This window comes from Eschrichtius robustus, chromosome 14 (assembly GCF_028021215.1).
Source record: "Eschrichtius robustus isolate mEscRob2 chromosome 14, mEscRob2.pri, whole genome shotgun sequence".
NCBI classification, from domain to species: Eukaryota; Metazoa; Chordata; class Mammalia; order Artiodactyla; family Eschrichtiidae; genus Eschrichtius; species Eschrichtius robustus.
In genome coordinates, this window is record NC_090837.1 from 80,849,816 (window position 1) to 80,873,331 (window position 23,516).

The 23,516-nt window shown below is 38.9% G+C and overlaps 1 protein-coding gene across 10 annotated transcripts in view; it reads right to left on the reverse strand.

Moving 5' to 3' along the window:
• The window catches only part of TCF4 (transcription factor 4), a 353,245-nt gene that overhangs the window by 220,929 nt on the left and 108,800 nt on the right, over positions 1-23,516 (reverse strand). For all 10 annotated transcript variants that reach the window (XM_068562349.1, XM_068562364.1, XM_068562346.1 and 7 more), the window contains 2 exons: positions 13,444-13,505; positions 10,476-10,572 (listed from right to left, as the gene is read on the reverse strand). In XM_068562349.1, the coding sequence (XP_068418450.1) occupies positions 10,476-10,572; positions 13,444-13,505 (159 nt within the window). The remainder of the gene's footprint in view (positions 1-10,475; positions 10,573-13,443; positions 13,506-23,516) is intronic.

A 23,516-nucleotide genomic window follows, 5' to 3' on the forward strand; every position in this document is an offset into this window, starting at 1 on the left:
TTGTGTGTCTCTTTCTCTCTCATCCTTCTCTCCTTTTGTCTCCCCCTTCTCCACCAAATGTTATCAGATATTACACACATTCTATTTTCATTCAGCTTTTAATATGGCCCACAAGGGGGTGGCATTTAATTAATCACTTCCACATTCTGCCAAAACTCACTACATGAGTCTCAAGTCTGCACATTACTTTTGCCAAGCTGGTCAGACCCAATGAACAGAAAAAGAGCCTAGAGAAAATAAAAGTAGGTGTAATGATCATTCACAGCCACTGCATTTAAGGGCCAGGTATTAATATTTTTCCTGTTTCTCCGTTTAAATGCAGGGCAACTACTCAGATGAGAAATTCCATCAGAGCACTAAAGATTGCCCAAAATCACATAACGGGAGAGTGGAGAGCTGGGAGTCAAACCAGTGCCAGCTAAACACAAGCCTTGCTCAGCCCACCACCCTCCACTGCCCCCATACTAGGGCTTCAGCGGGATTTGCAACCTGTAGGAAAGCTTTCTATGTTTTATTTTAAACATCAACAATGTAACCAGCTATATTTTGCACCAATTTAAAGCAAAACACCCTTATCGTTTTTGCTATTAAGAAACATGTGTCAAGGAACTGAGGAAGGATTAATAAACAATCATCAAGAAGACGAGAAATGTTTGGGATGTGTCTATTCAGTGCTTGGGAATAAATTTAATTCAGTCCCAATCTATGCTCCAAATAGTTGGCCACTGTTGGTCCCTGGGTCTGATATTCTGCAAGGGGAAATAAAATGAGATCCACTGAATACATCTTTCTACTCAAAAATCACACACGGTTCCTTAGGAAAGACTCAGAACCCCTCGGGAGTGAAGGGAATGAGAGGATAATGACATACACAGGCAACATTCTCTGCCAAGCTTTTCTGGAGAAGAACGAACTGAACTGGAAGACTACCTCCAAAACATTCCCCAGAACCTAGAAGGGACGTGTAATAGGATCCCCTTAATAAAAAGCGTCCTACCCAGAGGTTACTCCATACACAGATGACCTACAGTGTAGGTGAAGAAATCTCAACTTGTCAGCGGGCTTCCCAGCCCAACACTCACAATCCGCACCAAGGCGCTTTCCGCCACGGGCAACGATGAACCTCGAGAACATTTAAGTTGGAGAGAAAAATGGCCGGAGGCAAATGTTTCATCAAGGGGCACATCTGAACTCCACGAAGTTGGCCCCAAAGAGGTACTTGTTTTCTACGATTACTGTTTTTTGTGGAAAGGCTGAAAAAGAAACCTTTTTATTTCAGTCTTGCTGTTTTCAGAAGTGATGACTCCACACTATCTCCACCTGTTCTTGCCTTCTGTTCCAATCTCAATAGAAGGTAAAGGTGTTTTCAAACTGCCATCACCCAAGACCCAAAGTCTACAGAATTTTCCATTAATCACAGACAAAAGTGACACAGTACCAATGTGTAGCTGTGCAATGGCCTAAGATAACAGTCAGAGAGCAGAGTGGTTACTGCAAAGTGTACCACGTCATTGCATGGCTGAACGGTGATGCTGGGGTAAGTGTGACAGGTATCACTACGCTCGCCTTAGAAATGCGAAAGTTGGGGCGCGTAAGAAATTTAGCCAAAGTCCCATCACCATGAAGTGGAACGGCCAAGATTAAGACCGCAGGGACCCTGAGGCTAGGCCACTATTCCACGAGGCCTCTCAAGACTGCAGTGCTTCAAACTGAGCTCCTTGGCTGCTCTGGTCCTTAATGAAGGTTATCATGTGAACAAAGAAAATAGGCTTACGGGGCTTCCCTGGTGGCGCAGTGGTTGAGAATCTGCCTGCCAATGCAGGGGATACGGGTTCGAGCCCTGGTCTGGGAAGATCCCACATGCCGCGGAGCAACTAGGCCCGTGAGCCACAACTACTGAGCCTGCGCGTCTGGAGCCTGTGCTCCGCAACAAGAGAGGCCGCGATAGTGAGAGGCCTGCCCACCGCGATGAAGAGTGGCCCCCGCTTGCCACAACTAGAGAAAGCCCTCGCACAGAAATGAAGACCCAACATAGCAATCAATCAATCAATCAATCTCTAAAAAAAAAAAGAAAATAGGCTTACGGTATTTTTTTTTTTTTTAATGAAGGTCAATATCGCACTTAAGGTAGGCACACAACTTTCAGGCACGTGAGGTTAATAGACTCTGAAAATTACTGCTGCTTCCCCTGGAGCTGAGGGGCAAGGAGAGGTTTGCCAAGTGTTTGATCCTCCACCCAAGGATCCAGTCAAGAAGGCCGTCACTGGTGAATGCTATCCCAGGCGTATTTTAAGTGGCAAGCTTCGGCAAAATTCAAGGTAATGCCTTTCCAGTGAAAAACTTAACAGAAAAACTTAGTACTAAAGGAAAACGGCACTGTTTATTCCACATCCTGCTTTCCTTTAAAGATCGACAGTCCTTCCCCAGCTCATGTTCTCATGGGCCTGATTCATGCCGTGACTGTCATCAGTAGAGGTGGGAAACTTCTGGCCCAAAGCTGGATCCAGCTCTCACCACAGTTTCATGCAGTCTTGGCACGCTGACCAAGATTAAATGTCTGTTGGTTGCACCTAATCCTCCACATTAAAGATCAACAAGTACAACTATATACACATTAGAGTAAAATAGAGGGTTCTTCTGCCCCCGGCAGCGGGCATCCTTGTGTGAGTGCTTCACGGCGACATGGCAGGTGGTTGGAGGGAAGTTCCCGGGAGCCTGTTTGTCAGTGGTCCAGGGGAACGATCTCTGTCTGTCACTTACAGTGACATGTCCCGGGACCTTGCTGCTCCAGGATGCCAGGCCGGCTCTGAGCGGCTGCCGCAGTGGGCTGTGGGAGTGCGCACCAGCCTTAGGCTCTGCCAGAGACCACTGAAGGGACTGGAGACAAGGCTGGAGGCTGGAGCCATGGGCGGTTGCATGACCAGGCAGCTCTGGACAGCCTGGCAGGGATTCAAGCCGGAGACCTAAAAGAGAAGGTTCTGGATGACGAGGACATGAAGCCCTTGACTCTGGCTGGTTGTTGCCTTGATCACGGGATGAGGACAAGGGAAGCACAAGCCTTGGTGATGAAATGAGAACAGCCCACCTCCGACTCCTCCTTCCTGTGTGCGACTCTCCCGCGGTCCTTTCTCTATCATCTTCCTCTCAATACTCTTTTTCTGTTCCATGCCTCTTTGTCTTTCTCTCTAATCTGCTGACCAGAATCCAGAGTCGAGACCCATTTTTATATTTTGCTTCTCACATGAAAGCTGGAGCCTTGTTCTTTATTTTCAAAGCTGCTAAATTGAAAATTACAGATTCTTCTCTTAAAAGAAACTAAATAAACCCTGTAAATTGGCTAAGCCCGATGTGCATTCTCAACTCCCTTCTCTCTTATCTCTTTCCATTGCACAGGCTGGAGAAGCAACTGTGTACATTCCCACCCCCTCCAAACTCTGCAGCTGGAGATGGCCGTGGATGTAGGGGGGCCGGGGACCATACGGCCGGACTCACCTTTTCCTGCTTCTTGCTGCATCAAACCCAAACTTGACTCCTGAAGCTGTGACAGTCACCTTTAGACAATGAGGGAAGGGACAAAGGAATCACAGAGATACAAGCCTGAACTTCAATGAACTGCAAACTAAATCTAGCCACGTCCTACCACCAGACTTCTAGTATGAGAAAAATTATTCGTAAGCCACCATTAGTCACATTTTCCATTCTTTCCAGGCAAAAGCATGCCTACCTGACACAAACTGCTTTTTCCTTTGACTTGACTCGAAAACGATTTATTTTCTCTTAGGGTCAATAACTTTCTATGTGAGAAATCTTCCTCTGGTATGTAGAACACCTACACTTTTCTGATAGCTATAGTTTTCAAGTAACGTTTTTCTGGTATCAGTTCTTCTAAATTTTAAAAAAGCCTGGCTTAGTCCACCTAGTTTGACTATAAGTGTTTGGTTATCACAGCATTGCTATGCTATACCATCGAGCAAGCAGCCTAATGGAAAGAAAACAAGACTAATGAAAGAGGAACAGAAATGTTTATTGACTGGACAAGAGGAGACAAGTTACCTTATCTGAGTACTAGAGACACACAACTGTTTTCAGTGGCCTTCCAAAAAATATTGATTTTACTTATTTCCTTTTATAAATAAAATAATCTGTGGCGTGTTTATTGAAAACTGAAATCTACCACACTGTAATATGGTCTCTTTCCTGATATTCTGTAGAGTCAAGGTTACAGAACTACAGAATGAGCTTCTAGATGACTGTCCCTGGTTTAGGGTTTTCTTCTTGACATAGTAAAAGGTAGGCCTGACTTTAATTTATGGGCTTTTCATTTAGGGTTTAGACCCAAATATCTGATTTCCCCAATTTATTCATGAATGAAACAATCCACTAGCCATTTGCTGAGGCCCTGCAACTCTATGCCAAGGCCTGGCCCATGCATAGCACTTTTCTCCCGGTGACGTACGGTAACTTAGTGAGTTATTATTTTATCCCCTATCAATCCAATCCCTTACCTATAGTTTGCAATGAGTTGAGGCAGAAAAGCAACATCCATTTGAATCAGGCTTTAAAGAATTACATTTGGAAAACACATCACTAGCAAAGTTACGTGAAGGTATCACAAAATAGAGATGAATGGATTAGAAAGAACGCTAAAACATCTCTAAAGATAAAATACCGTATAAGCAGAAAATGGCATACCTAAAAGATCAATGGACCATTAGTTGAGAAAATTACCTCAGAAATCATCTAGAGACTTGTTCCCCCCTCAATTTAAAGATATAAAAAAGATCTGACCTAAAGACCCACAGACATTTGTAACAAAAGAGAGTAGAAAAGTCAGTTCTCTGTCTCCCAGCCTTCACTCAAAATCAGCATTAATTAGATCATTGGGGATGATACTTCAGGAAGACATTTTAAGCTAACATTAAAATAACAAAATTCCCAAACAAAGCTAACAAGAAATAAGACCACTATTAAACACTTCTTCTCTCAGAAACTGCTTGTTACCACATTATCAGTCCAATAGCTAACAGATGATATCAAGATAACCTCAAGCTAAAAAGTGTCATAAAAAAAAGAAGGCATTGAAAACGCACAGACATCCCTAACTAGTGAACTTGTAAGCAGCCTGCTATCACTACTGAACTTCAGAACAATTAAAAAGTGAACTAAAATTTCTGGAGCTGACATCCACATTCACAATTCCATTTTCATGAAATTACTAAAATACTATTTGACCTCTGGCACTTCAAAGTCAAATAATAGCCTTTTTTGTCCAGGTTTTGTTATTTTCAAATATTTACATTCCAGCATGGAAAAAAATAAGATACCGAACCAAGAGGTCAAGTTAAATCTTACCCATGCTTTGAAAAAACTATGTTTCTTTGTGGTCATTCTTTTCCTTTGTGTGTTAAGGTTTTCAAAACCGTTTTCCGAGTAAGAGCCTCTTCGTTGGGTATTTCCAGTTTTAACAGTGAAAAGAAAAACTCCCTGTATTAACATCTACTCACATTCGCCGTTTTACAAGACTGTGCCACTGGCCTCTGCCACTGGGATTTGAAAGCGCTCACAACACTTCACCTTTATGCTGGGCTAAACTCAGGGTAGCCATAAACACTTTGAAGTAATACAAACCTAAATATTCCTGCTCGGCAAACGGAGCGGTGGAAGCGAATTATAATGAGCTAGCAGCTGTCACAATATGACCACAGTAACCAAATCAAAATATCAACCGCTAACCCAGATGAGATTCAAAGGTCATCCTATAAGCCAGCAGCTTTCTGCAGTTCTGCCTGAACCACGATCTAATCCTGCAGTAAAATGTTCCACCGAGCTAGTTTAGAAATCAGTTAGTCTATGGTAGGAAATTATTTAGTGCACTGTTGGAGTACCACGAGTGGGACAGGAACCAAATACCACAATAAGGAAACCGAACCATTCACAAGGGGACATGTAAAAACACAGCCGCTCATGTTGAACTAAGCTGCACCCAACCGTACCAAAGTATCACTTTTCACATCCTTCGGTTACCAATGCATGTCTATAATCTTACTGGCATCTTGCTCACTCAAACAATCTGGTTTTCAATTAAGGCTCTGGAACAATAGAAGCAATATGCATGCTTAGATCCTTCCTTGGATCAATAAGTTGTAGCTAGAAAATATACTGTCTCCCATTGTAAAAAAATATTTGGACAATTACCTGCAAAAGCTTCACGCCTGGCAAACAAAACAAACAAGCGGGAATGTTTTTTTTTTAAAAATCCGTACTCTTTGCATATAGTTCTTGCCAGGATTTTCAACTATTCCATAGCATATAATCCTCTTACAAGCACAAGGCTCGGACCCATGGCCCCTCCGTCCTATTAGCATATTCTGAAAGCTACCCACTGACCACCTGTAAAGGTTTAATCAAACTGTTTAATAACTGCAGTGAACAAGTTTCCAACAGATCAAGTGTACATTATCATCATTAATAATCATACGGAGACACAAGGAAGAAGTGATTAGTTCTCTCCAGATACAAAACAGGGCAGGGAGTTTCAAACGAGTAAAAATGCAAACTGGCTTGCTTGTCTCTACCCAAGGAAAACAATGAGTGAGGACTCAGGAAGTGTCAAGTAAAAGAGTCTGCTATACAAATATTGAATCATGATGCTGTACACCTAAAACTAATATCATGTGATATGTCAATTATACCTCAATAAAAATGTTTTTAATTTAAAAAGGGAACTATATGAATTGGTCAAGGCAGGCAGTCAGCTAGATGACTCAATGCTGAAATCTCAACTCCTCCAGACTTCCCCACACTAAAAGAAAAACAAAAAGCCACGCACACTTATTCTTTAAAACAACAAATTTCAGGGCTTGCCTTTTTTGTTTACTTTAGTTATGTTTTTCTTTAAAGGATTTACACAGTATCAACTTCCAAAACTCTGTATGGCAACTGTAACTACAGACAGCAATGGAAGGAGCAGTGCACCCTTATAAACCAAGTGTCATTAATTCTTCTAGCACAATAGGTGCGCATGCGTGTGTGTGCGTGCACACGTACGTCTGCATGCATGCAAGTGCACTTGTGTTCGCGTGTTTATTTTTAGTTTAGGGATTCAAACTAATACCAAATAAGGTATTATATTCAGGTATGCAAGCTTATTTCTAAAGGAATAAATTAATAGAGACAACCTATTACTCATAAATTATATACCATTTTGCATAAGTTTGAGATACACAAATAAATTAAGTTTTTGTATTTTGTTGCCAGAGGTAAGTATTAGATTACAAAAACTGTAACATTTATGCAAAACCATTCATGTGAAGTCAGAGTTCAGAATTGTAATAAAGGGTTTTGTTACTATAAAAGAAATTATAAGCAAATGTTAGCAATGCCTGCATCATTTCTCCAAAATAGTGTACTGCCATAAAGAACAAAATATATACTAATAATTCAATCCTAAAAGAAGAGAGTGGTTCATTACTTCTTTCTTTCCTCACAATAAAATAAAACCTAAGTGAACAGTTTACTAAAAAAATAGGTCATCTGCAGTTAATAACTCTTTCCCGTAAAATTAGTGTCACTTATTTCTGTAGCAGACGCCTAATTCAGTCACAGACTTGATTGATTTGACAATAGAGAATCTGGTCTAATAAAGTGGCTGATTTATTTCTGATGCTATAGCTTTTACCCTAATGTGACATCACAGCAGAATGAAATCTTTGACATGTAAAGAAATCCTATGCACTTTTCATGAAAACTAAGGATTCTGAAAGTAGATGTTGTTGTCAAAAACTTACAGTAAAGACTAATATCTTCTTTCGGTAGAACGAAAACTTCCACAAAGACTACAACACAGAATATGGATTCGGACACATAGGGGAGTTTAGGATATACCATAGATTCGGTGAGTTCAAATTATTGGCTATACTAATAGGTCTTATTTTATCTTTGTCTTCATTTGTCAATTGGTTGTCTTTAATTTCTTGAAAACAATCTCTCTTCTCTTTGTAAAGGTACAGCATAGCACCAAGCATGGTTCATTTCAAAAGTGGTTTCATTTTAAATCAACAGCAGCTTGGGCAAAATCAATGAGCATCTTTGTTCCCTGAATCTAGCCCTGAGATACTCAAGCCAATCAAGAAGGCATTTGGGATGTGAGAAATTATAAAGGGGGGGGGGGGGGGCGGGGGGGAGGTGGATTTGTAATGCAGCATCCTAGTTAATTCTCTAAAAATATTTTTTTTAAATCCTTTTCCAAAGTAAAGATGCAAGGTATTTCATAGTGGTTTAAATGTCTTTTCCTCCCTTTTTTTTTGCACACTGCGCCATGCCCTCTGGCTCTGAGGGTGACTTCCCTGACCCCAGTCTGACACTGCACCGTTAATGTCAGATAAACCACTTAGCCCAAGCACAATTCTTTTCTGTGCAAAAATCTGCTTGAGGTGGAAAATGTAGCAGTTTGTAAACAATAAAGAGCCATGTTTCAGACCAGACAGCTTATCTAACAGAGAAGTCCTTTCATTGGGAACAGTGGGTGGGAGCCTCCCGGACATAGTAGCATTTCCTACCACAATGCAGGAGACTGTCTTGGCCTCCATATTTAAGGGTTTAATGGGAAGGAGGGCAGACGGGATAAAAGAACACAGCTGACATGGACTTTCAGCTTAAACAACAACTAAGTGAAAAGAGTCAGCTCTTTCCATTCCAGCTCTAGACTCTCAGCCCACTTATATTTTAATACTATTTGGATTGAAAAACAAATTTGGTTCGTAAAACAGTTACCCAGGAGGATAGACGAACAGGAACAATTATTTGATATCTCTGTATTGTTTGGTGTCTTCTGTAATACTAATTTATCATGTTGTTCTTTAGGAAAACTTTTTCATGGACATAACATAAACTTCTCAATATGAGTAGTAATTTATCCTATTTTACTTTAGCTCATTGGAGGATAGGTTTAGAATCTGCCAAGGAAATTCTTTAATATACTCTTTACGTGCTACTTCTCAAGATGATTATTTTCAACTTATCTTTTATTTTATGAAGCTGGATGAGGAGAAATAGAGATGGGATGATATGAGATTCTAGAATTATTACTACTGTCATCGAAAAAAATCTAAAGTTTTTCTTTAAAATCTAAGTTGACAAATATATCTAGTCACCTGCATCTGTCTATCCTGGAAACAGGAAACACTGCATCTCTTATCAACAATTGATTAAAAAAACTGGGATTCTTACTTTAGCTACAAATTTAAAACATAAATATGAAAGTTAAAGTAAAAAAAAAGAGAACAAATATAAGAACAACCTATGGTCAAACACAACTTTGAGAACGTGGTCCTCAAAGTTGGGATGACACTTTATTGCCCATTAAAAATAAATTCCTAGTATTTCTCTGCTTTGACTATAGTGTGTTAAATACCTGAAGTCCCTTTAGATGGATTTGATGGTGACTTTTGAAAAAGTGACTGAGATTCAAGAACAATATACACCTTATATAACAAGTATAGTGTCCAAGGCTTAAAAATTGGGACATTTCTCAGAAGCATCTGCAGTTATGGTTTCAGAATGATATATGTACAGCTGTGTGTTTTCCTTGGAGTATATAGTCCAACAGCCTGGGACATGAAATTTAACCTCATTTATCGATGGATTCGCAACAGGATTTGGCCACATTGAGAGATTTACTAATATTGTTAAAACTCACATTTATTAGAACAAAGATCTTTTTTTTCCAATCAAAACTAAAGTAACAGCTATTGGGACCTTTTAAGCCATTATAAATTATCTTTCCATTGCTCAGGTTACTGCTGTGAAAAAAAAAAAAAAATCCCTACAGGGTAGTCAAAGCAGAAAAATACGCTAAAGATGCCAGTAGGAAAGGCATGCTAGAAACTCGAAGACTGTCTCAAACTACATGTAGCTCACTTCATGAAGTAGGATGGGGATCTCCTAGACCATTAGCACTAAAGTTCACGCCTTGATAAATACATAACCAGACTTTACAATTCAACTTGAACATGCTACTTTGATTTAAGCACACTAAACCTATTATTAAAGGGATTTCCATGACCCCTTTAATAAAAATTCAAGCTAACACTGACTTTATCTCATTGCCAATGGATAGGCCCAATGATATTATTTTAAATATTCACTGCTTTCAGTTCATCAACCTTAAACTTAGAAAACAACTGTTGCAACATTGAAATTGGGAGAAGTGCTTTACGTCTAAGAAACACAAAATTTCTACATGGATTCAGTATCACTGAAATTAGGTAATTCCACATGGTTGTAAAACTTATTCCTGTATATGCTATTACCAAGCATAGACTGTCAATATTTTTCTGCAATTTAAAATTACTGTAGCAAACTGGCTGAAAATCCAAGTTCCTAAAAAACAGAATCTGTGTCTGGGCTTGTATTCTCCCTTCCAAGGTAAAACATAAGCATTCAAAAAATGCATGTTAATTCAAAATTAGTCTTACTTTGTATTCTGGAATTGACAAAAGGTGGAGAGAGATTGTCATGTGACCCAAGGTCCCTGCTGGTCATGTGGTCATAGGGAGTCCCATCTCCATAGTTCTGCAAATAAAATAACAGCATAAGTTTAAATTTGCCATGAATAAATCAGCACATAAGTATGCCCGACTATTGACACCTCTCTGACCCAAAGAAATTGGAGTCCACCATTCCCACCCTGGCACCTCATTATAAGGAAGCTGCATCTTCACAGGTACAGTGGGAAATAGAGGGCTCTAGAGTCTGCAGAGCCCACATCTTCCTCATAACAGCTGTGAAATTGGGGGAATAATAATAATGGAACCAACTGCATGAAGTTATTGACATGATCAAATGAAATAATGCATGTAAAACACCTGATACATATAAACTATATTGTAAATATTACATTATTATTTTGAAAAACCCACATTATTTCAAAAAAAAAAAAAAAAAAAAAGAAAAATGTGCTATGGGAAAGTTACCCATAACCTGTAATGAATTGCCTTTGGAAGGCGAAGGTAGAACCTTTTAAACAGCAGCATTGGGTTTTATGATATTGAAATTTCAATGTTTTCTTAGAGTTGTTATTGTGGTTGTAAGAGAATTGGATCATTCCATGAGTAATTAACACATAAGAATGTTAAAATTATTACAACAGGACTATAAATGAACATCAGAAACTTAAGCATAAATTCTGAATTTGGACAAAGTATGCCAGAAAAAAAATAGTTTTAAAGCAGACACTAATCTTTAGAAATTTGTCATTATTATGATCATCTCATGGTTCTAAGGGGAATTCTAAATTAAAATAATGTTTTTAAACTGCCCAGCCACTTGCTTTTAATGGAGGAATTGGATAACATACAGGAAAGAGTTAAAATCATCTATCTTATATGGTTCAAATTTCAGTCTACTAAGATACATCAAATGACCAGAAAGGAAAAAAAGTCATGCTGCTCAGCTGGTTGCCCTGCCCATAAAGACTAAGTCAAATTTACTCAGAGGTATCAGTTGGCATGTTAGCCAAAGGGCAGAATCTGCCCACACAAAAGGGACGGATGCTGTAGGAAAAATGAAAATGTGCATCACCTCACTAGAGAATCGATGGAAACCTTAAGGTTCCAAACTACCCCGTTGTCAATCGCCTTTCCTCATTTATAAAAATTAACTTGAATGATACTGCCATGTGATGTTGCCACTATGTCAGTGTATAAAAAGATGTCACGTTTTTTAATCCCCAGCATGGGTCTTACACTCACTTGTTCTATGCCAGGCATTGCATAATACTAATTATTATTTATTAAGTGTCCTCACCCTCCAGAGTTACTAAACGCTTAATATACATTATCTAATTTAAACCTCAGCACAATGTTTCAAGGTGACTAAAAACATCACCACTTGAAGATGAAAAAAGAGAGACGTGGCGTGTTTGTCTGATACAAGTCAGCCACAATAACCTGTCTCGTGCCGACCCCCTGAATTTAGAAAATATAAATTACAAAATATTGATTCAAAATTATTCACTAACGTATTTCCCGGAAAAAAAAAAAAAGTGGCCAGACAGTTCATGAAAGCCCAATAAAAGTCAGGACTATCCTAAATGGACCTTGTTCTCAGAAGAACAATTAAAAGTACTACGTGTATGAAACTGAGAAAGCAGAAGAAATTAAGTACATTTGAATGAACTAAACAATAGAGGGACATTCTGTCATCTCCTACGCTTGCTGTCAGGGGGAATGGATTTATTTCTGCAAGTGCGGACTGTAATGTGAGGAGGAGGAAAGATTTCCTCAACCCATCCATATAATGCACGAGAATGTCAGACTCGACAGCTGGTGCAAGCGCTCAACAAAGTAACCGGTAAGCTTACAGCTCCTGCTGTACCCTGAAGACTAGAGCGTTGAACCCCAAGGCCAAAGAACAGGTGGAAATGGCGAACTACGACTTGCTGAGATGGCCTCCTTTGACAGCTTGATTACCTTCCTTACCTCTTATGCCAAAATAGAGACCTCCCTCCACCTCAAATTTATGTGAACGCTTAAAGCAAAACGTTACCCCCTCACCTCCTGCAGAATGCTTCATCTAGCTATACAGCTGGCTGGGGGAGGGGCAGGTGTTTTCCTACGTGCTCTAAGTCTATTTTTAATTTGGGGTATTATATGTATATTATAAAAACTGATATGGATTTTAGAGGCCTAGAAATGACTCCATTAAAGACAGACTATTTATAAAATCATACACGTTTAAGTCGGAAGGAACATGAAAGATCTTCTGGTTCTACTTCTTCATTTTACAAAGTAGGAAAATGAGGCCCAAGGAAGTGAAATGACACCCCCAAGGTCATATACATACAAAAACACATATGGCCTAACCAACCCACTCGCACGCCATGCCACGGTCTTCCCATGACACTCAAACTAACAACCAAAAACCATGGAAAGGAATGGCAAAAATTTGAGACCAAATAAATGCATGAACCCACTGGTGACCAAAGGCACTACTGGTGGGATAATCATATGTTTACAAAGTGAAATCAACTCAGGTTTATTATGCAGATCATACTGGGAGGCTAGAACTTAATACTATGTCTTCAGAATTATTCAGTGGTTTATTTACACCAACACATTCCAGGGATACTAGGATTTTTCTCAAAGTTGCACCATCTACAACGAATAACTTTCTGTAACACTGGATCAATAACTGGCAAAGTAAGGCCAAATATTTAATGAAGGATGTTTCTTCTGGTTAGCCAAAGTGGAAGAGGTGTCAAAATCAATAATAACACCCAATAGGAGAATGAAAAAAATGTGCCAAAAAGAAGCTGATCCTCATTAAACTCAGTACGCATATATATCTGGGCAGATGTGTGTGGGAGAGAGAGAAACTCACCTACAGTTTGTCAATTTACATATGTGGATGTCCGGTTGTGGGAAAAAGATTAAATATACTTACCCTGGACGGGCTTGGATGTCCTCCACTCCCCCAGGACCCTGAGCTACTTCTGTCTTCTACATCTAGGGACAAGAGAAAAACTCTTTAGGCTTTCTCGCAATAAGTCTTTCTTTTTGCATATGCACTTTTAAATGAATGTTTCAAATTAATCTCCTGTTGCCTTTAATTAAGAATCAGGCACGAGGCTACCATGATGACAGTGGCTTCTGACCCATCTACTTAAATTAAGTCATTTAAATTCACAGCAGAAATGAACTGGAGCCTCAGGAACCAGAGGTATGAACATAAAAATTACTTCCATCCTTCACAATGTTTCATAGCCTCAACTTTTATAGACCTGAAACTGCACTTAAAGTCTTATTAAAATCTTTCGGACAAGGTAAGTTAAAAATACACTAACACAATCTTAATACACACACACACAAAGTTAAATCAGGTACATATCCATACTAATATTAGCTGCATCCATGCCATAATGCTCCTAGATACTTTCTGTCCTCTTACCAAGGCTTATCCCACCAAACAACAGACATGAACAAAATATGCAAGACGAAAAAGGATTCAGTAGTCTATTTCCATCAGGACATTACAAGGATATTAGATTTTTTAAAGTTTTTTAAGTTAAGACAACACCGTCTCAGTCTTTTAACTTTATTTTTTTAATGGGCACACCGTTTGGCTACAATCCTTAATCTGTGCGCTGAGATGTGGATATGAAAGTTGTCAAAGCAATGTTTTCTTTTGATAAATGACGGCAAAGAGAACTATATGAACTCCCAGAAGGCTGGAATTCTCTACACCCTGTACCAGAGAAGTTCTAATGCTGACCAATTACTAGATGCTTCATTAGTGCTTCAAGTGGCAAATACTTGAAGGACGGAGAGTCTAACAGCTAAGTTACCATATTCATTGCTCAAAACATAAAAGTGTTGGAAAGATCAGTCACTCTATATTTAAAAATGGCTGTGAGATTTTTGATGAAAGGCTCTTTATGAGTATGAAAAGTTTCACTGTTGTATTATCTTTATCATGGTGGGTAACAGACGGCGATCACAAGCTTCCTCTGACAGAACTGGAGGAGGAGGTGTGAAACTTCGGTTCAGGAGACATACTCCCATTTACTGTGTTTTCTAACATTTCAGTGATACTGTTTCTTCTCTTAACACACTACTGTCCTTCCTTTTATTACTCCTATTTGATTATCAGCAGAAGTGATCACAGTATACTTAATTGATTTATTTGGGGGTACAGTGGAGTACATGGCATTTTAGAACATAGTAAGAGATGGAATAGAAACAACAACCAACAACTATTACCACTAAACCTGAAATCTTTCTCTCTTTTTTGAAACAAATATTTCAGTTCCTTTCGTTAGTACTTCGGAAGATAATGCAAATGCAAACAGTTATCCCCTGTGGACAGCTAAAATCAGTGACTGCGAGCTTTAAGAGATGTCATGGAAGCTCGGAGGAGGAAGTCTGGAGAAAAGGTGCAATACTTTCCCAGATCTGCTGTTTAACAACCCAGCCTCCTGGCCTATCTCGTGTAGGCTGAATTGGGGGGAGTACACGAAGAAGTGACTTAGAACCCTTGGGATTATCACACAAATAAGTTTTGTAGCCTGCATAGTTCTCCTCATCCTTAACTCCAAGTCAAATATTTGCAACAAAAAAAAAAGAAGTATAAACGACAAAATCTCTCAACCAGAAGTCTGCACATCTTGACTTGCTTTTCGCCTGAAACAGCCAGCTTGGATTAATTTGAGAGATTTCTCCTCTTAAATTTGGCCCAAAAAGTAATGAAGGAATAAAGTTGAATCCCTGCATCCACCATAAGACTTCGTATTGTTTGGACCCATTTTATCTTTTCAATTTTCAAAGAGGATTTTAAACATGAAAAGAAGGCAGAGACAAGGAGGAAAGGGGACCATAGTAATTCTAGGTCAGTAGTTTTGCACTGGGGATGATTTTGGTCCCCAAAGGACATGTGGCAATGTCTGCAGATATTTTTGGTTGGCACAGCTTGGCAGGGTGTGGAGGTGGGGTAGAGCTAGTGGCATCTAGTGGACAGAGGCCAGAGGTGCTGCTAAACATCCTACAAATGTCAGAACACCCCTACAACAAAAAATTCTCTGGTCCTAAACGTCAACTGTGCCAGGATTGAGAAGCCCTGTGCTAGAGGACAAATTCTATTAAAGAGCAAAAAGGAAGAATCGAGTTAGAGCAAAAGATGTACTACCATTTGATTTATAATGAATATGACCACTTACTAAATACATAGTGACTTATGCATTTGAAGCTGGAGTGTTTCAAGAGACCTTCCTATACATCGTCCATCCACAGAATAAAAGAAAAATGATGGTCAACCAAGCAGCCTGCTAATTAGTAGGCAAATAAAACACATCAAAACTTGAGTATTCCCAACTGGGCAATTTCAAAAGCGAGCAATCCACTAATTAAAAGTGCTGGAAGTCTAGCTTTTTCAAAACAGGTTAAATACTGGCTGGGTTCCTTCACAAATAGATTCCCAACCAATCAAATCTGACTGCTCTTTTCCCATTCTTTCGCATTCCATCGTTCTCACTTCCTGACCTCACGCTGCTGCACCTCCTTTCTGCTCCCTTCCTTTTACTGCTCTCCTTTTAACAGGCTTCTCCTTCCCTTGGCCTCCTGCTAGATGGAGAAGATAAGACACCTCTCTAACCCTCCCAACGCTAATAGAACAATCATACGACTTCTGATGATATTTTATCTTTGAGAGAATATCTGTACAACTGGTGCTCATGTGTCCATTGCAAGAAGACACAAAGCTATAGCATGTAACGAATATATACTTGTTTTTAAGACCTTTGTTTCCATCTTCCCTCCCACTGAGCTTCATCAGACCTGCCAGTTAGTTAGCAAGCATTTCTTCGACAAGGATCCCAGTGCATCTCAAAGTGCATCTGAGGACCATCTACATCTTAGGCACCTAGTATGCTCATTTCAAAGTCAGCATCTTAGGGTCCATTGCAGACCTACTGCTCCTGGATCTCTAAAAGTAGGGCCAAGAAAACTGCTTTTTTAACGAGGTCCTCAGGTAATTTTCATGTACACAGGAGTCTGAGGACCACCAGTCCCCTCCGATGGGAACACAAGACAGATGCATGTCCCACCCTGTACCCACTGCCTAACTCACTCCCTGTCTTAAAATCCCTGCCCAGGTGGCTGGTTTCAGCAGCATTCGGTCCACATTCTCATCTCATCTACGTCCCAGTAGCTCCTGCCCAGACTCACTTTTTATGTAGACCCTGCACGTGGCCTACACTTGGCCATTCCCTACTCCCAGCTGGTGTACCTGGACACTACACACACTTTCTACCTCCACATCTTTGTACCTGCAGTTCCCTCTGCCGGAACTGTTCCTTACGTCTCAAAAAATAATAGCAGCTAACATTTCATGAGCTTAAATGTGTCAGACACTGTGCCAAGCACTTCAGTAGACTAACAGTATCACCATTTGATATATGAGGAAACCGAGGCTTAGATGGGACAGAAAACCCTCCCAAGGTGACAGTAAATGGCTGAGCTGGCAGACACAGGTGCTGTCCATGTGACAGCCAGGGACTGTTCTTCTCCAGCACAGTAAATGCCTCCCTGGTAAGAAGCTCAGATCTCTCCATGACCAGCTCGAATGTTACCCACCAGTCACTTCTCCCCAAGCAGAGTGGATGTACTTATTTTGGAGTTTGTGCCCACTCTTGTGTCCACACAAGATTACAGAATTTATATAACACAAATATATAAAACTAGATATGTGAAGAAATCAAGAGACTGGAAAATAAAAGCAGGAGAACAATCAAGCCAAAGGTATGATGAGCTTATCAAGAACGTACACTGTGATGGACGGGATATTTGTGAGACAGGGGTCAAAATTCTAGAAGCTCCTGAGTGGGCAAAGAGTGAAACAAGATTCACAGTGAGCACTGGATAAATATACCCAAATTATTCAGGAAAGTCATTAAGGCAACAAAGTTACAAATGAAAAACTGCCCGATAGAAGCTGTCTGAATATTGAGTTCTTGTGTCTCCCTTGTTCGGTTGTCACCCTCTATCCAAGATGGGAACACATACAGAAAAAGACAAAAAGCAAGTGAATGATAGAGACTTATTCTTCCAAAAGACTGAAGTGGGCTCCACTGTTCAAAATTTTCTAATTTATTTTACCCTAGACAAGGACAGACTTAGTAACTTCCACGGGTTTGACAGCTGCTTTAGGAGGCAACCTGACTATCCACAAATTTTCATTTTATTTGAGTAGTTCTGCATAAGCCCCGTCTAAAACGTCTGACATTTCTGCACCAAAACACGAAAGTGAAGTCTGGGCAGAACTAGGACCAAACACTCCATTTAGAGAAAAGATATACAGAGATGAATTTTAATTTCTCCAATTTCCCATCCACACTCATTAAACTTATGATTACTCAAGTCTCCACTTTGTTTATGTGAACAGCGAGATCAAAGCTATCAGACAGACTGGACAAATGTCAGAAAGCACGGCACGAAGAGTTGGGATAAAGACCTAGATTTCAGCCGTGACTCTGCATTAACCAGCTCTATGGTCTGAGCCACTCCCTGGACTCTCTGAACTCATTTTTGTCAGCTGTAAAATAAGTGGGTTTGATTTCCATTCTTAACAGGGCAGCCTAGTATATTGGGACCACTCTGCCACAAAACACTCAGTGAAGTAAGTCAGACAAATGTCATATGATGTCGCTTATACGCGGAATCTAAAAAGTTGATACACATGAACTTACTTACAACACAGAAATAAGACTCACAGACACAGAAAACAAACTTATGGTTACCAAAGGGGAAAGGGGGAAGGAATAAATTAGGCATTTGGGATTAAAATATACACACTACTATATATAAATAGATAAGCAACAAGGACCTACTATATAGCACAGAGAACTATACTCAATATCTTGTAATAACCTATAATGGAAAAGAACCTAAAAAGTATATATACAGATATATATATGTATATATAGATATACACACACACACACACACACACATACACACACATATACATAACTGAATAACTTTGCTGTACCTTAAAGCTAACACAACATTGTAAATCAACTATATTTCAATACAAATTATATAAATAAATAAATAAATATTCACGGCTTTAAAAAAACACTAAACATCATAGATAGAAATTTTAATCTTCTTCTAAATCCTAATGAGCTGACAAGATAGTAAGAAGATATCCAGCCAAAATCAAAGTGAAAGCTGGAACCCACGGAGGAAGAAAAGACATTTTTTTGCCCTGGGGACATCTGCCAACCTAGAAAATGTAATGGCCTCTTGGGTCAAGGAGAACAGAAGTGAAAACTCAGGATCCACCCAAAGCAGGTATCTAACAGGAGATAAAAGGGATAATAAGGTTTCCAACCTCAAGGAGTTTTGTTAAATGAGTTAACTGATAATTATTAAACCCTTAGCCGACTACCAGTAACCAATACCTACCACAAGTGCCAAATTTACCAATACCTTCCAAAATCTAAGGTAATCAAACTGCATAAATAAATAAACTTGTGATTTATTCAAGGAAATCTGAGTCTCACATTTTTATGACTCTTTGTTCTGCTAAGTGGCTGGTCAGAGACTCAAATACTCTCCTGGTTTTTAGAAACTGCCAATATGTTTAATCAAGTCCCACATTCTCCGTGAACCCCCTGCAGCACAATCACCATGAGAATTCAGTGAGCGTTAGATTTGTTTAGTGACTTAATTTACCTTTCGAATACCCTCTTGGCATCTCATTTCAACATATTTTTGTATACTGTATAAACGATATGCTGCCAAAATTATGTGTGCTGACCAAAGGCCCAAGCTAAGAACACAGACTAAATATTATGTAAGTTTAACCTTGATTTGAAATGAACAAGTGTGAGAGTTACCTAACCCTGTTGATTTGGGGTAGCACTGTGTATCCAGCCTTTCCTTCCTTAGAGCCCAGATCCTGCCAAACAACCAGGGCTCTAGAATTTCATGAAGTCAGAACAACCAAAGTGGTATTCTGCATTGCTCTAAGGGTCTACAAATTCCTACCCTTATGGAAATATATTGATTTCCTGAAGAAAGCTTCTACACACTCAGAATGCATTGGGAGACTGAGATTGAGTTCTCCCTGGAAAGATAATCATTCTGAGGCATGTGGAAGTCTACACGGTCTCAAACCCTTCTCTCTGCAATAACAGATACTATTCAATCTCCTCCACACCATCATGGAGACTCACAGACTGCGTACATCTGTGGCGCCTACTAATTTCCTAGTCCAGGAAGAACCCTTGGCTGAGCCCTTCACACAAACTGAGATGGCATATGCTCTCCGTCAGTGCCAGATGAATTTAGAGTTCAAAATATTTCATCAGCAAAGAGCATGTGAAGGATGTACACATTTTCATTAGCACCCAGTATAATAAGAACTCCTAAGCAGAGTGATTTGAAGTCAAATTGGAGTCCTAGGACGGAGGTAGGAAGAGTTGAGGAGCTTCGGATATTGACAAGGGCCACACAACCATGACCACTTCTTTTGGCTTCTGTAAGAAACAACACAGGCTTCAAAAGGAGTGACCTGGGCAGGGGGTGAGGAACTTCCAGCACTTCCCAAATCTGACTAAACAAAAGATGATGTCTGTGGCAATGCATTCCACACAAATTCTAAGATACCTTAAATATAAAGAACAGGGATCTGGGCATCCCATTTTCAGAGCACTGCCATCCACGCTGGCTTTCTCAGGATGCAAGGATGTCCTTATCAAATAAATCTGAAAACTCAAAGGTCAAGTATAAGATGATCTTACAGCTCATACATATAAATATGTCAACTGTATAAGGAAAGGTAAAATGTGGATACGCTGGGGGAAAAGTACAGTAGGAAAATTTGTTCAGAAGGGAATTACTGCTAATTTTAGCTTTCATTAACCTCCAACTTAAACTTCTATAAATACGTCTTTTAAAACGCTGAAACAATATTATTTTCCTTAAGTTCAAAGTAAACTGTTTTTCCAAAATGAACACTAAATAATCTCATATCTAAAATGTGGAGTTAACTGCACTTTACAGTGCTATAAAACAGGAAAAGCACTTTCATATAACATGATATTCAGATAATACAGAAGTAACAAAATAAAACAAATAACAATTATGTTATAAATATGCCAGTGGTGTTTCATATTCTGAAACTCAGAAATCTTCTTGAAAACTCAAGGTGAGTAGACAGTTACATTATGAAACTGAGACAAAAGTAAACTTGAATTCTTTACATCAATCCATATAATTTGGAAGTATCACGATAATCTAAGTTGAATAATATTGTGACTTGAATAACCTAACAGGAAATACAGAGAAATGGGTGTTATTTAGCAAACTTCCATTTCGAATGTTTGAAACTAACCAGTCAGGGTCTTCCTCTTAAAGAGAAGTTCATCCTTTCAAGAGCTCACCTCTCCAAGTAAGAGTCCAAAAAGAAAAGGAGCCACAAACAACTGAGGCAAGAGTATAATAATGTGAATTATATATGCCTCCTTTGACTTTTTTGAAATGTAACCAGTCTAAAAGCACTTAATAAAAATCAGTCTTACTAAAATAATGTTCTTGAAGGCTAGACATATTTCAGATTAGGTAAGAAAACAATTGGAAGTAAGATGCCATATCTGAAGACTCTGGAAAATAAAACCAGCATACCATTGAACTCCAATATTAAATAGATAAGCTTCAAAGTACCTAAGCTAAAAGTGAATATAACTTAGGGAGGTTTTTTTCTAGGTGCTTAGTACCTTTTAAAGATGTATTTACAAATAAACGTCACAAAGTGTGAGAAATAAAAGGTAAATGCTTTAGAAAATAAACATTAAACAACAAAGAAATAAATTTTGAAATATGCTTCATTTTTAAATAAAATAGAATATATAACTCTGATAACAAGTACACGTAATTATACAGGAGTTTTCCAAATCAGACATGTAATATTTATGTTGCAATATCCATAATACTGTAATGACTTAAGACATACAAATTGATATTTAAAATGCCTATTTGATCAATAATTTATTAAATTTATTCCAACAGAGGGGGAAAAAAGAGCCAAGATGAAACATGTAACAGTTTTCTCTCTTCTTCTTTTTCCCCCTCTACCTCTTTTCTCCCTGGGGTGCCATTTGTGAGGCTCTGAGAAAGGGCTGCTGGCTTAATTGAAGTATCTGTAGGCTGTAATTGCTCTGCAAAACCACAATGGTCCACTTCTCCCAAATGGCATTTGTTCCTCTTCGTTTTTTCTTCTGTTTCCTTTTATACTTTAACAAAATCTGCCCCTCCTGTTTCTTCTAGCCTTATCTCATCTTGCCCTTTATTCTGAACGCATGACTAATACTTGGGAAGCCAAACAGCTTTAAATATTCAAAAATCTTCCCTAAAATCCAGTTTTGTAGCCCAGTCCCTTTTGCTTACAATAATCACTCCCATAAACTGACTCTCAGTTTATCTTTTCAACATCCCAATCTTCCACCTGTGTTTAACACGGCAGCCTCTGACCTGGCAATGACAAGCAATCAATCTTACATGTTATCTTCGGGGTCAAGTCTCAGTTTTAGGCCAATTTTCTTTGTATTTAGGCTCAAATGTGCAAACCACACTATATTACTCTGCAAAACATCAATGAGAAGGCTTAATTAAGTAACACTGACAGATAAATCCATTTCTTTCGCAGTAATCAAATCAAAGCAGGTTGACATAACACAGGAACTTAATACAGTTATTCCCTTGTAATTGGAAAAAGGCCCTTTACTTCTCATTAAAGCAATCTTCTGGGTATTGGCATAATAAGAAGGCTCAGAGCTTTAATACTGCCCTATAAAAGTCTCAAGATACAGACCCCTTAAACAAACAAGCCAGATTATCTAATTCCTTGATCACAGCAGAACATGTAGTTCCTACTGTTTTAAACTACTAATTCTTTATCTCTGTTGCAATTAAAAAGAGGTAAATCAGTATCAAACACATACAATGGAAAACTGCAAAAATGCATAAACTGCTTACAGTTTTATAAATCTATCTCCACGTGTATTTGAAGGGAAGCAGTCCGTTAAAAATGAATTTGAAATACTTCACAAATGTGAAGTTGTAATAGCTTGGATCGGGGGACAATCTTTTTTATTTTACTTAATGGGCTCAACAGGATACATTTTGCCTAAATGTACAGTCTGATACTCAACCCTACAGTACAACTTCGGTAAGCGGAATTGTCAGAGAATGGCATCTGAAGAACAGCATTTAATTTTTGTGGTATGTAAAGAACAGTAAGTCATCTGGTCAACCAGAGGCTTCTCCAACCGGGCTAAAACCCAGAAAGAATGCAACAATATCACACCACGTTCAACTCCCCAAACTAAACAAAATCAATTTTCACCCTTTCACTCCGATTTTGAGGGAGTTTCTGTTACTTATCCCTTGGTGCCTGATCAATCTCAAAATGATTCTAGCAACTCTTTCTGAAAGGATAACATATAATCTAAGGTTGTGATTCCCAAATGTTGCTGACCATTAAAATCCCCCAGGAACCTTAAAATAAAAAAACCCCACAGATACCCTGGCACCACTGGAAACTAATCAAGAAAAGATCAAGGGATGAAATCGAAGAAAATACATATTTTCAAATTTCCCTGCTTTTCTACTTTTTTATTTTAAAAAGTTTTTAATTACAATGCAGTTAAAACTATGTAATTTGTTGTTTCTGAACCATCTGCAACTAGGCTGCATCAATCACATCCTTTTATCCCTTAGTACTTCTGGGTGCATTTCCTAAGAACAAAAATAGTATAGTTATCAAAATGAGGAAATCTACCATTGATATAATACTTTCATCTAGTCCATAGTCCATATTCCAATTTGGCACTTTTTCCCCCTTTTGTAGAGGACTCAGTCTAGGATCACGCCACACATTTAATAGGTCTCTTTCATCTATTTTAACTGGAAACAGTTCCTCAGTCCTTTCTTTTTGTGATATTAGTGTTTTTGAAGAGT